The 13,046-nt window shown below is 44.8% G+C and overlaps 1 protein-coding gene across 1 annotated transcript in view; it reads left to right on the forward strand.

The window, feature by feature from the left end:
• Positions 1–8,192, forward strand: part of LOC142266238 (NFX1-type zinc finger-containing protein 1-like) — a 62,261-nt gene extending 54,069 nt beyond the window's left edge. Inside the window, 2 exon segments of the mRNA XM_075332305.1 lie at positions 5,221–6,914; positions 6,916–8,192. Coding sequence (XP_075188420.1) covers positions 5,221–6,914; positions 6,916–7,645 — 2,424 coding nt within the window. The 3' untranslated portion in view covers positions 7,646–8,192.
• The last annotated feature ends 4,854 nt before the right edge of the window (positions 8,193–13,046 follow it).

Raw genomic sequence — 13,046 nt, forward strand, 5'->3', positions numbered from 1 at the left:
TATGCGATCGGGTGTGTGTGTGAGTGTATGCGATCGGGTGTGTGTGTGAGTGGATGCGATCGGTTGTGTGTGTGAGTGGATGCGATCGGTTGTGTGTGTGAGTGGATGCGATCGGTTGTGTGGGTGAGTGGATGCGATCGGTTGTGTGGGTGAGTGGATGCGATCGGGTGTGGGTGAGTGTCGGCAGAGGAGCACGGCGTGCTGGAGGAGGCTGGGAGCAGAGAGGCTGATCTTGGGGAAGGCTGGGAGGGGGGGGCTGATGCTGAGGGAGGCTGGAAGGAGAGAGGCTGAGCAAACGTGCTCCATCCGCCATACTGCGCACTCCCCATCGTGCTGCATCCCCCATGCTGCGCACTCCCAAACGTGGTCCATCCGCCATGCTGCGCACTCCCAAACGTGGTCCATCCGCCATGCTGCGCACTCCCAAACGTGGTCCATCCGCCATGCTGCGCACTCCCAAACGTGGTCCATCCGCCATGCTGCGCACTCCCAAACGTGCTCCATCCGCCATGCTGCGCACTCCCAAACGTGCTCCATCCGCCATACTGCGCACTCCCCATCGTGCACCATCCGGCATGCTGCGCACTCCTAAGCGGATGGAGCATGATGGGGGGTGCGGAGCATGGCGGATGGAGCACGTTTGGGAGTGCGCAGCATGGCGGATGGAGCACGTTTGGGAGTGCGCAGCATGACGGATGGAGCACGTTTGGGAGTGCGCAGCATGACGGATGGAGCATGTTTGGGAGTGCGCAGCATGCCGGATGGTGCACGATGGGGAGTGCGCAGTATGGCGGATGGAGCACGTTTGGGAGTGCGCAGTATGGCGGTTGGAGCACGTTTCGGAGTGCGCAGCATGGCGGATGGAGCACGTTTGGGAGTGCGCAGCATGGCGGATGGACCACGTTTGGGAGCGCGCAGCATGGCGGATGGAGCACGTTTGGGAGTGCGCAGCATGGCGGATGGAGCACGTTTGGAAGTGCGCAGCATGGCGGATGGAGCACGTTTGGGAGTGCGCAGCATGGCGGATGGAGCACGTTTGGGAGTGCGCAGCATGCCGGATGGTGCACGATGGGGAGTGCGCAGTATGGCGGATGGAGCACGTTTGGGAGTGCGCAGCATGGCGGATGGAGCACGTTTGGGAGTGCGCAGCATGGCGGATGGACCACGTTTGGGAGTGCGCAGCATGGCGGATGGAGCACGTTTGGGAGTGCGCAGCATGGCGGATGGAGCACGTTTGGGAGTGCGCAGCATGGCGGATGGAGCACGTTTGGGAGTGCGCAGCATGGCGGGTGGAGCATGATAGGGAGTGCGCAGCATGGCGGATGGAGCACGTTTGGGAGTGCGCAGCATGGCGGATGGAGCACGTTTGGGAGTGTGCAGCATAGCGGATAGAGCACGATGGGGAGTGCACAGTATGGCGGATGGAGCACGTTTGGGAGTGCGCAGTATGGCGGATGGAGCACGTTTCGGAGTGCGCAGCATGGCGGATGGAGCACGTTTGGGAGTGCGCAGCATGGCGGATGGACCACGTTTGGGAGCGCGCAGCATGGCGGATGGAGCACGTTTGGGAGTGCGCAGCATGGCGGATGGAGCACGTTTGGAAGTGCGCAGCATGGCGGATGGAGCACGTTTGGGAGTGCGCAGCATGGCGGATGGAGCACGTTTGGGAGTGCGCAGCATGCCGGATGGTGCACGATGGGGAGTGCGCAGTATGGCGGATGGAGCACGTTTGGGAGTGCGCAGCATGGCGGATGGAGCACGTTTGGGAGTGCGCAGCATGGCGGATGGACCACGTTTGGGAGTGCGCAGCATGGCGGATGGAGCACGTTTGGGAGTGCGCAGCATGGCGGATGGAGCACGTTTGGGAGTGCGCAGCATGGCGGGTGGAGCACGTTTGGGAGTGCGCAGCATGGCGGATGGAGCATGATAGGGGGTGCGCAGCATGGCGGATGGAGCACGTTTGGGAGTGCGCAGCATGGCGGATGGAGCACGTTTGGGAGTGTGCAGCATGGCGGATAGAGCACGATGGGGAGTGCGCAGCATGGCGGATGGAGCACGTTTGGGAGTGCGCAGCATGGGGGATGCAGCACGATGGGGAGTGCGCAGTATGGCGGATGGAGCACGTTTGGGAGTGCGCAGCATGGCGGATGGACCACGTTTGGGAGTGCGCAGCATGGCGGATGGAGCACGTTTGGGAGTGCGCAGCATGAGGGATGCAGCACGATGGGGGGTGCGCAGCATGGGGGATGGAGCACGATGGGAGGTGAACACCTCCCCCAACACACACACACACGCGCACTGCACAACACACACACACTAGGAATCACAAACAACGCCCTACACAGACACCCACACAGACAACGCTGCACACACAAATATACGCACATACTGCACAACACACACATTGCTCAAAACATACCTCCCCCCAAAACACACCACACCCACACAAACCGCACAACACACACACACACACAACGCTACAGACACACAGCGCTCCACAAACAACGCAACACACGCAACACACATACAACACCGCTCTCACCCCCCGCGACACTCAGAACATGTACAGCGCCCTACACAAACACTTGGTAACTACACACAACAACATCTATATATATAACAAAAATCATACATGAACTACACAATACGTAAATTCTAGAATACCCGATGCGTAGAATCGGGCCACCTTCTAGTAGCATAATAATGAGGCATGAGATAGAATGGTAAAGGACCTTGATATAGAGAATAAGATGCTGGACAATAAGTGGAGGGAAAGGAAATATGGGTCAGGCTGGAAAAAGATGAACCCCAGGAAAAGGGGAAGAGAAATACCAGAGGCCAAGGAAATGTGATGAGAATCAAATATTGGCAAAAAGGTAATAAAATGCCCCAAAAGGAACTAGTTCCAAAAGCCGCAATGCAATAATAATGCAAAGATAATATTCAGACAGAAGTCTCCTTGGAAGAAGCTTTTGCGAAACACGTGTTGGGGTATCCTGTTACCCTCAGGTTGTTATCTGCTTGGTACCTTGTGTAGTTAACTTGTGTCTCTATTATTGCTATGGCTGGTTCTTATAGCCTTTGGCTACATTCTGTAGGATTATTATCCTGTGGATTTCAGGGGAAATTTGCCTTGGACTTCTGTCTATTATCTTTGCATTATTATTGCATTGCGGCTTTTGGAACTAGTTCTTTTTGGGGCATTTTATTACCTTTTTTCCAATATTTGATTCTCATCACATTTCCTTGGCCTCTGGTATTTCTCTTCCCCTTTTCCTGGGGTTCATCTTTTTCCAGCCTGACCCATATTTCCTTTCCCTCCACTTATTGTCCAGCATCTTATTCTCTATATCAAGGTCCTTTACCATTCTATCTCATGCCTCATTATTATGCTATGAGCATTTGTTGCCATCTAGTGGATACAACGGGCTTTTGCCTTTGAAATTTTTCTTTCCCATAGGAACAGCATTATATGGTATTTATATGTGTTGTATCTACTCAGTATCTTTGTGGATACTCTAATATGGGCCCCCTTTTTTTTCTTCTGACTTATTGCTTTCTCTGACACATATTTACTGTGTACCTATGCCATCTATAGACTAAAATTCTGATCACCTGAGGGTATTTGATTGTGACCTCATCTTTTGTCTTCTATATGTTTGTGTTTTTAATTATTATCCAATAAAAATATGTTTTTATCATCAGGCTTGTTCACTCATTGTTTCTTATAGGTTTTGTCAGTTCAGAAGACGTTGCACTCTTGTCAATGGGCAGTGTCTACTTTTGCAGCCCTATTCCAGTGAATGGAGCTGAAATTCAATACCAGACACAAGAACCTGTGGCAAGACTAGAAAACACTTTTTTTCTGATAACAGACAAGTACTTAACCCCTTCACGACCGGCCGATTTTTCGCTTTCCGTTTTTTTTTCCGCCATTCTTTTTCTGAGAGACGTAACTTTTTTATTTTTCAGTCAATATGGTCATGTGAGGGCTCATTTTTTGCGGCACGAGCTGTACTTTTAAATGAAACCATCGGTTTTACCATATAGTGTACTGGAAAACGGCAAAAAAATTCCAAATGCAGAAAAATTGCAAAAAAAGTACGATAGCACTATGGTTTTTGAGATATTTTATTCACAGTGTTCACTATATGCTAAAACTGATGTGTGGGTGTGTGTGATGCCTCAGGTCAGTGCGAGTTCATAGACACCAAACATGTATAGGTTTACTTTTATATAAGGGGTTAAAAGAAAATCGGAAGTCTGTCCGAAAAAAGTGGCGCACGTTTTACGCCATATTCCGTGACTCGTAGCGTTCTCATTTTTCGGGATCTATGGCTCAGTGACGGCTTATTTTTTGCGTCTCGAGCTGACGTTTTTAACGGTACCATTTTTGCGCAGAAGCTACGTTTTGATCGTCTCTTATTGCATTTTGCGCAAAAGTTGTGGCGACAAAAAAACGTTTTGGCATTTGGAATTTTTTTGCCGCTACGCCATATACTGATCAGATTAATTGATTTTATATTTTGATCGGGCGTTTCTGAACGCGGCGATACCAAATGTGTGTATATTTTTTATTTTTTTAACCCTTTAATTTTCAATGGGGCGAATGGGGGGTGATTTGAACTTTTAGGTTTTTTGTTTTTAATTTTTTAAAACTTTTTTTTTTAACTTTTTTTTTATTTTACTAGTCCCCCTAGGGGGCTATTGCGATCAGCAGTCCGATCGCTCTGCACTATCTGCTGATCACAGCTACCTAGCTGTAAACAGCAGATACGCTCACTGTCTTTTTCACTGTGCAGCGGGCACAGCGAAAGTGAAAACAAGTCAGGTGTAGTACAGGAGTCATCACATGACCCTGTGCTACCATGACAACTATCGGAAGTCATGTGATCGCGTCATGTGACTTCCGGTATCGGGCGGTAAGTAAAAGTTTACCGCGATCGCGCTTATAATGGCGCTGTCACATATTGACAGTGCCATATAAGGGGTTAAACGGCACGAGCAGATAACTATTCTGCTCGTGCCTAGCAGGCACACATCTCAGCTGTGAAAATCAGCTGAGATGTGTGGCAATCGCAGCATGATGCTGCCGGCAGACCGCGGGCAGTAACGTTATGACCGCTAGGACGTAATTTTACTGCCCGCGGTCGTTAAGGGGTTAATGTGTGTGAGACATGTTATATTTATAATAATTTTTGTTATTGTTTCTCTCCTCAGGGCGTTTCAACCAACCTCTTCTTTGTTCAGCATGAATTCCTGGAGCAAGAGATCCAAGATGGCAGGAGTCACGAGAACAAGCATGAGGCTGGGTTCATAGTGGAACTGTGCAAGTACTTTCTACACCAGGAATATAAACCATCTCAGATTACCATCCTCACCACGTACACTGGGCAGCTATTCTGTCTTCGCAAACTCATGCCAGCCAAGACGTTCTCTGGCGTGAAAGTACACGTCGTTGACAAGTATCAGGGAGAGGAAAATGATATAATACTTCTCTCGTTGGTCCGTAGCAACAAGCAAGGAAAGGTTGGATTCCTTCAGATCTCCAACAGGATTTGTGTCGCATTGTCAAGAGCCAAAAAAGGGCTGTTTTGCATTGGAAATATGAACATGCTGGGCACTGTGTCTCTCTGGAGTCGCATCCTTTGTACTTTACGACAAGAAGCACAAGTTGGTGAACAGCTGATGCTTTGTTGTCAAAATCATCCTAATAACCGTACGCTTGTGAGTAAAGCTAGTGATTTTAAGAAGGTACCAGAAGGAGGATGCACTCAGAAATGTGATTTTAGGCTGGACTGTGGTCATGTATGTACACGGGTATGCCACCCATATGATCCTGAGCACAAAGAATACCAGTGCAACAAAGACTGCCAGAAGGTGTTGTGTGGGGATGGACACCGTTGCAAAAGAAAATGTTTTGAGCCCTGTGGAAAATGCATGGAGAGAGTAGAGAAGCATATTCCACTATGCGGTCACCTACAAATAGTGCCATGTAGCATTTCTGTGAATGATTTATGTTGCACAGTACCATGTAGCCAGATCCTTCAGTGTGGTCATCCATGCAAAAAGCTTTGTGGAGAAGAATGTGAAGAACGCTGTCAAGAGACAATTACAGTCCAGCTAAAGTGTGGGCATAGTCAGGACGTTCTATGCTGGCAGAGACGAGACATAGAGGTTGGCATGCCAGTAAAATGCAGACAGCCCTGCCGAATTAAGTTAAGTTGTCATCACACCTGCCGTGGTACATGCGATACCTGCTTTCAAGGTCGATTTCACAGTAGCTGCCGACATCCATGCAAAGCTATATTAATCTGTTCACATGACTGTAAAGAACCTTGCACTCCTGATTGCCCTCCGTGCAAAATGGCGTGTAAGAACCGCTGCGTTCATAGCCAATGTAAAAAGAAATGTGGGGAAACTTGCACTCCATGTATGGAGCCTTGTTATTGGAGATGTGACCACTATTCCTGCAGCAAGCTTTGCTCTGAGCCATGCAACCGCCCACCATGCAATGTTCCATGTACAAAAAAGCTGAAATGTGGACACACTTGCATTGGTTTATGTGGGGAGCCTTGCCCTACAAAGTGTAGAGAATGCCATAAAGATGAAGTCAATGAGATATTTTTTGGATTTGAAGATGATGAGGATGCCCGCTTTGTACAGTTGGAGGACTGTGGACATATTTTTGAAACTCAGGGTATGGATACGTACATGGGAGACAATAATTCCGAAGAGAGAACTGCAATTAAACTAAAAGTGTGCCCAAAATGTCAGACTCCAATAAGGAAGAACCTAAGATATGGTACAGCCATCCTCAAAACTCTGGATGAGATTGAGAAGGTAAAGAAAATGATAAACGGAGCTGTGGATCTCCGAAATGAAACCAGAAAACGACTCTTAAAGACTTTACAAAGTCAGAAGAAATTTCCCAGAGGAATGCTCGATGTTAACGGATGAACTGGAGAATGTAGAAACACCAAACCAAGCATTGCTCAGCTTAGAAAACAAGTTAATGTTCTATCAAAAAATAGCAACGTTGTTTACTAATATCGGCAAAGTAGATGATGGTGAGAAGAAGGCCCTGAAAGATCGCTTGGTAGAAATCAAGAAATGGTTGGAGAAGACACGTTCATATTTCACAAAGCAAGAGCTTTCTGATCTACAATGTGAGGTGGTGCGTTTCACCTATCTCCTAGATTTGCTCATAAGATATAAAACCAACATGTCTAAAATCACCCCACCAATAAAGATAGAAATAAAAGCCTTAAGAGATGTTTTAGAAAGATGTAAAGTGTTCACAGAGGAAGATGAGAACTTCGTGAAAGCAAAACTAAAAGAGCTCGAAAGAAGCCTTCCACGTTCAGGGCTTCAGATTTCGGAGCGTGAACGAGTAATGATCTTAGAGGCCATGGGCCTTCAGAAAGGTCACTGGTTTAAGTGTCCCAATAACCATATATATTGTATTACAGAATGCGGGGGGGCAATGCAGAGCTCTACTTGTCCTGAGTGCCATGAAACAATTGGAGGAGCGAATCATGCTCTTGAGTCAACCAACAGATTGGCATCAGAAATGGATGGCGCTGATCATGCCGCTTGGTCCGAAACTGCCAATAACTTGTTTAATTTTGAAGACTTTAATTAGATTGAATTAACTTGGTACCTATTGTGACAAATCACAATCACTTTTAAGACTGTTATAAATGGATGTAGAGCCGGACTGCAGCTGCAGCGCCCTCCTCCGCTCTCCTTGCACTTTGTGTGTGTTGGCACACAGCGATCCCAATTGTAAAATATGGGTTTCCTCCGGGTTCTCAGGTGTCCTCCCAAGACATACTGAGAGGGAAATTAGATTGTGAGCCCCAATGGGGACAGTGATGATTTCTAAAGCACTGTAGATACTAATGGCACTATATTAACAAGTTAAATAAAATGTATAATAAGTGTATCGCTGTTGATGTATTAATGCTGATGGCACTCTCCATCATAGACCTGTTCTCGGGTAAATAACTGATTTATTTTTCAGTTAATGGCCATGATTTTTCTTATCTTAGTCTAGGTTTGTCACCCTAAAAATAGATATACCAACATATTAATGTGTGGATATTTACAAAACATGCATATATCTTGTCTTTTTCCGATTTTGTATTTTATGGAAATAATCTGTAACAATAAAAATATTTTTTTCACGACATTTTGCTTTTCAGTTTTTTTTTTCTCATCATGTCTGTAAAGTATAGTTGACATTGCTGCTTAACACTAGAACTACTGAGGTAGTCATTTTGACTACTTTGCACCATGTATTTCTATATAGGTGTCACAAGTCCAGTAGTTCTAGTGTTAAGGGCTAATTGAGACATGAGTTTTTTCATATCTATCATTGTTTTTCAGGGATTGATCTCATACCTACGGTATTAAAGTCTATGGGGCTATTCACATAGTTTTGCCAACCAAGTAGTCCACTCCATCACACAGAAATACAGTATGTCAGAGTTTAATCACAGAACAAACTTGGCAATGCAAGTCTATGGATGTGTGAAAAAATCGGACAGAACTGAGATGCCAGTGCCACGTCTGTGCTGTCCAAGCTTCATGTTTGTTTGATAGGAAAACTTGGAGAAAATGTCTTGCACGCAAAAAAACCCCACCAACTGATGAAACCCTGATCGTAAGGACAGGGTCACAGGAGCGTAGATTCTGTCATGTCAGAGATTATGCAAATCACACTCGGATCAAACTCTGACTTGGGTCTAATCTGAGTGTCAGCTTCGTATGAGAGAATCAGAGCACATTGTGAAGGGACGATGGAGAAGGAAAGTTCTCCATCTTCTCCATTCTGAGTCTGTAGAACTCGGATGTCTTCCGAGTGCAGTCCGATGATTTTCATGCACTTATCGCCTTCCATCGTCTCATTTTAGAGTGAAATCACAGTATGCTACTATTTATTTCACTGACAGAAAATAAAAATCGGGTATCAGCACTGCCCCATTGACTAACATTGACCCGAGTGCTTTACAAAAAAACATTGGATAGCACCCGTCCATTATATACGCTCGTGTGAGCGAGCCCTACAACTGATAAACTCACCAAATGCTGTTGAAAATCTCATCCAAAACACTGAGAGAATCACTCGGTTTTTGTGTATGAAAAAAAATCACTGTTTGAATAAGCGCCAAGAAACTCTTACATTGATAGTTTGTCTGCAGCTTCTCAGTTCAAATCCTGAGAACAATCCCATAATGACAGCCTGATTACCCAATTCTGTTTCCTAAAGAACTACAGTTTTACCTTTTTAGAGGGGTTGTCTACTTCCCAAAAATACTTTTTGTTGTGTTCAGAATATTATTTTAAAGCACGCACGCACGCATACACACACACACACACATATATATATATATATATATATATATATATATATATATATATATATATATATATATATATATATATATATATATATATATATATATATATATATATATATATACACATATATTACACTGTATCTATCAATCTCAGTCCTGTATTCAGCAGTTCCTCTTCTGGCCCTATTGTTGATACGAGAGGGCGCTTCCTGCGGCAGCACATCACCAAGGCGGTACATGAAGGGGGCTGGTTGACTGGTTATTAGCGTTTATAACTGAGAAGGAGGCTGGCTTGGTTACTGACATGAGCGGTCAACCAGCCCATTCACACACAGCGCTGATGACAAATTGATGGACGCAACCCTCTCTGTTCTCTAGCACAATGCCAAGAGTAGAACTGAAATAAAGCTCAGAACAGTCAGAATTGTGGCTGTTCAATGAAGTTTGGGGCACTTTTGAAGACAAAACTATTTCAATAAATTCCTTATATACATAGTCAGGGCCAGAAATATTTGGACAGTGACACAAGTTTTTTGTTATTTTAGCTGTTTACAAAAACATGTTCAGAAATACAATTATATATATATAATATGGGCTGAAAGTGCACACTCCCAGCTGCAATATGAGAGTTTTCACATCCAAATCAGAGAAAGGGTTTAGGAATCATAGCTCTGTAATGCATAGCCTCCTCCTTTTTCAAGGGACCAAAAGTAATTGGACAAGGGACTCTAAGGTCTGCAATTAACTCTGAAGACTCTGTAATCAATGAAGTAGTTAAAAGGTCTGGGGTTGATTACAGGTGTGTGGTTTTGCATTTGGAAGCTGTTGCTGTGACCAGACAACATGCAGTCTAAGGAACTCTCAATTGAGGTGAAGCAGAACATCCTGAGGCTGACAAAAAAGAAAAAATCCATCAGAGAGCTAGCAGACATGCTTGGAGTAGCAAAATCAACAGTCGGGTACATTCTGAGAAAAAAGGAATTGACTGGTGAGCTTGGGAACTCAAAAAGGCCTGGGCGTCCACGGATGACAACAGTGGTGGATGATCGCCGCATACTTTCTTTGGTGAAGAAGAACCCGTTCACAACATCAACTGAAGTCCAGAACACTCTCAGTGAAGTAGGTGTATCTGTCTCTAAGTCAACAGTAAAGAGAAGACTCCATGAAAGTAAATACAAAGGGTTCACATCTAGATGCAAACCATTCATCAATTCCAAAAATAGACAGGCCAGAGTTAAATTTGCTGAAAAACACACCTCATGAAGCCAGCTCAGTTCTGGAAAAGTATTCTATGGACAGATGAGACAAAGATCAACCTGTACCAGAATGATGGGAAGAAAAAAGTTTGGAGAAGAAAGGGAACGGCACATGATCCAAGGCACACCACATCCTCTGTAAAACATGGTGGAGGCAACGTGATGGCATGGGCATGCATGGCTTTCAATGGCACTGGGTCACTTGTGTTTATTGATGACATAACAGCAGACAAGAGTAGCCGGATGAATTCTGAAGTGTACCGGGATATACTTTCAGCCCAGATTCAGCCAAATGCCGCAAAGTTGATCGGACGGCGCTTCATAGTACAGATGGACAATGACCCCAAGCATACAGCCAAAGCTACCCAGGAGTTCATGAGTGCAAAAAAGTGGAACATTCTGCAATGGCCAAGTCAATCACCAGATCTTAACCCAATTGAGCATGCATTTCACTTGCTCAAATCCAGAGTTAAGACGGAAAGACCCACAAACAAGCAAGACCTGAAGTATGCGGCTGTAAAGGCCTGGCAAAGCATTAAGAAGGAGGAAACCCAGCGTTTGGTGATGTCCATGGGTTCCAGACTTAAGGCAGTGATTGCCTCCAAAGGATTCGCAACAAAATATTGAAAATAAAAATATTTTGTTTTGGTTTGGTTTATTTGTCCAATTACTTTTGACCTCCTAAAATGTGGAGTGTTTGTAAAGAAATGTGTACAATTCCTACAATTTCTATCAGATATTTTTGTTCAAACCTTCAAATTAAACGTTACAATCTGCACTTGAATTCTGTTGTAGAGGTTTCATTTCAAATCCAATGTGGTGGCATGCAGAGCCCAACTCGCGAAAATTGTGTCACTGTCCAAATATTTCTGGACCTAACTGTATTATGAACACATCTTTTTGGATGTGGACAATCCTTTTAAGGGAATCTGTCAGCAGGTTTTTGCTACTTTATCTGAGAGCAGCATGTTGGCAAAGAGATTCTGAATTCAACAGTGTATCACATAGATCACTAGGTGCAGCCGTTCTCACATATTCAAAGTATTGAGTTGTAAGCCCAGGGAGCTTCCCCCTCCAACACCAGCTCTCAATAGAGATTGACACATCACTGTCAATGCACATCAGCATTTCTAGTCCTGAAATGTTATTCACGGGTAATAAAGCCATTAGTTTAAGTAAACAATAGCTCACACACAGAGGCATAGTTGCTTTTTGCTTTTTTTTTTAACCACTACATCAAGTTGTCCTCAGCTTACCTACCAAAAACTTGCTGACAGATTCCTTTTAAGAATTTCAGCTTGAACATGCTATGACTTAGGGTGCACTCATACTGGTGTATAGCTAGCGTATTACATGGGTGAGTGCTATCCGATGTTTTATCAGATAGCACTCACTCCAAAGTTATATTATGAAGCAGTGCTCATCAGCGTTTTTTCTTGTGCCGATTCGGAAGAGCAAAAAAAATCGCAGGATGCTGTGTTTCGCAGATGTTCGGGTTTGGTGGGTCCAGCCGGACTTTAAAAAAAAACACAAAACAAAAAACTCAGGATCGGACGCCAAACCCCATATAAGTCTATGGAGACCCGAACACATGCGCTGTAAAATGGTGTTTTCCTGCAGCCATCCCAGAATTGTTGCATCTATTAGATGCGCCAACTCCAGTGGGCTTATTCAGATTGCCCTGCAGCTGTGGCAATCAGGTTAATGCAAGGGGTTAATGCCAACTGTGATTTGTCAAAAAATCTGTCATCAAGCCCGAGGTTAGTAATGGGTAGGGGTCTATGAGACCTCTCACTACTAACCCTGTAAGTCAAAAGAATTAAAACACAAAACAGAAAAAAATCCTTTATTTAAAAAAAAAAAAAAAAAAGCAAATAAGAAAAACTTTCTCCAATTTATGAACCCCCCCATACATCCCTGCAGATCTGATATAATCCACAAGAGGTCCCACGACGATCCTGACTGCCACATCTGAGATCTGAGAAACTGTGACCGCTTACTGTGGCGTCAGGAACATACTGATGAAACAGCAACTGTGAGAGTGGTGACATCACTGAGTTCACCTGATGTCACAGGTGGGGTTCCCACATTACTCCAGCTGTGACCTGTGGTGAACTCATTGAACTCAGTGTCGTCACCTGAGGTGAAGTCATTGAAGTCAATGCCGGATTACTTGATTATGCTATGTGCATTCATTGAGTAATTGGTTGTATACATTCCTGCAGCAAATTCCAATGTAGCTCTGGTAATATGTTTAGGGTCATTGTCCTGCTGAAAGATGAATCTATGCCCCAGTCTCAAGTCTTTTGCAGACTCTAACAGGTTTTCCTCAAGGATTGCCCTGTATTTAGTTCCATCCATCTTCCCATCAATCCTGACTAGCTTCCCTTTCCCTGCTGAAGAAAAGCCTCCCCACAACATGATA

The sequence above is a fragment of the Anomaloglossus baeobatrachus genome, unplaced genomic scaffold, assembly GCF_048569485.1.
Source record: "Anomaloglossus baeobatrachus isolate aAnoBae1 unplaced genomic scaffold, aAnoBae1.hap1 Scaffold_2826, whole genome shotgun sequence".
NCBI lineage: Eukaryota > Metazoa > Chordata > Amphibia > Anura > Aromobatidae > Anomaloglossus > Anomaloglossus baeobatrachus.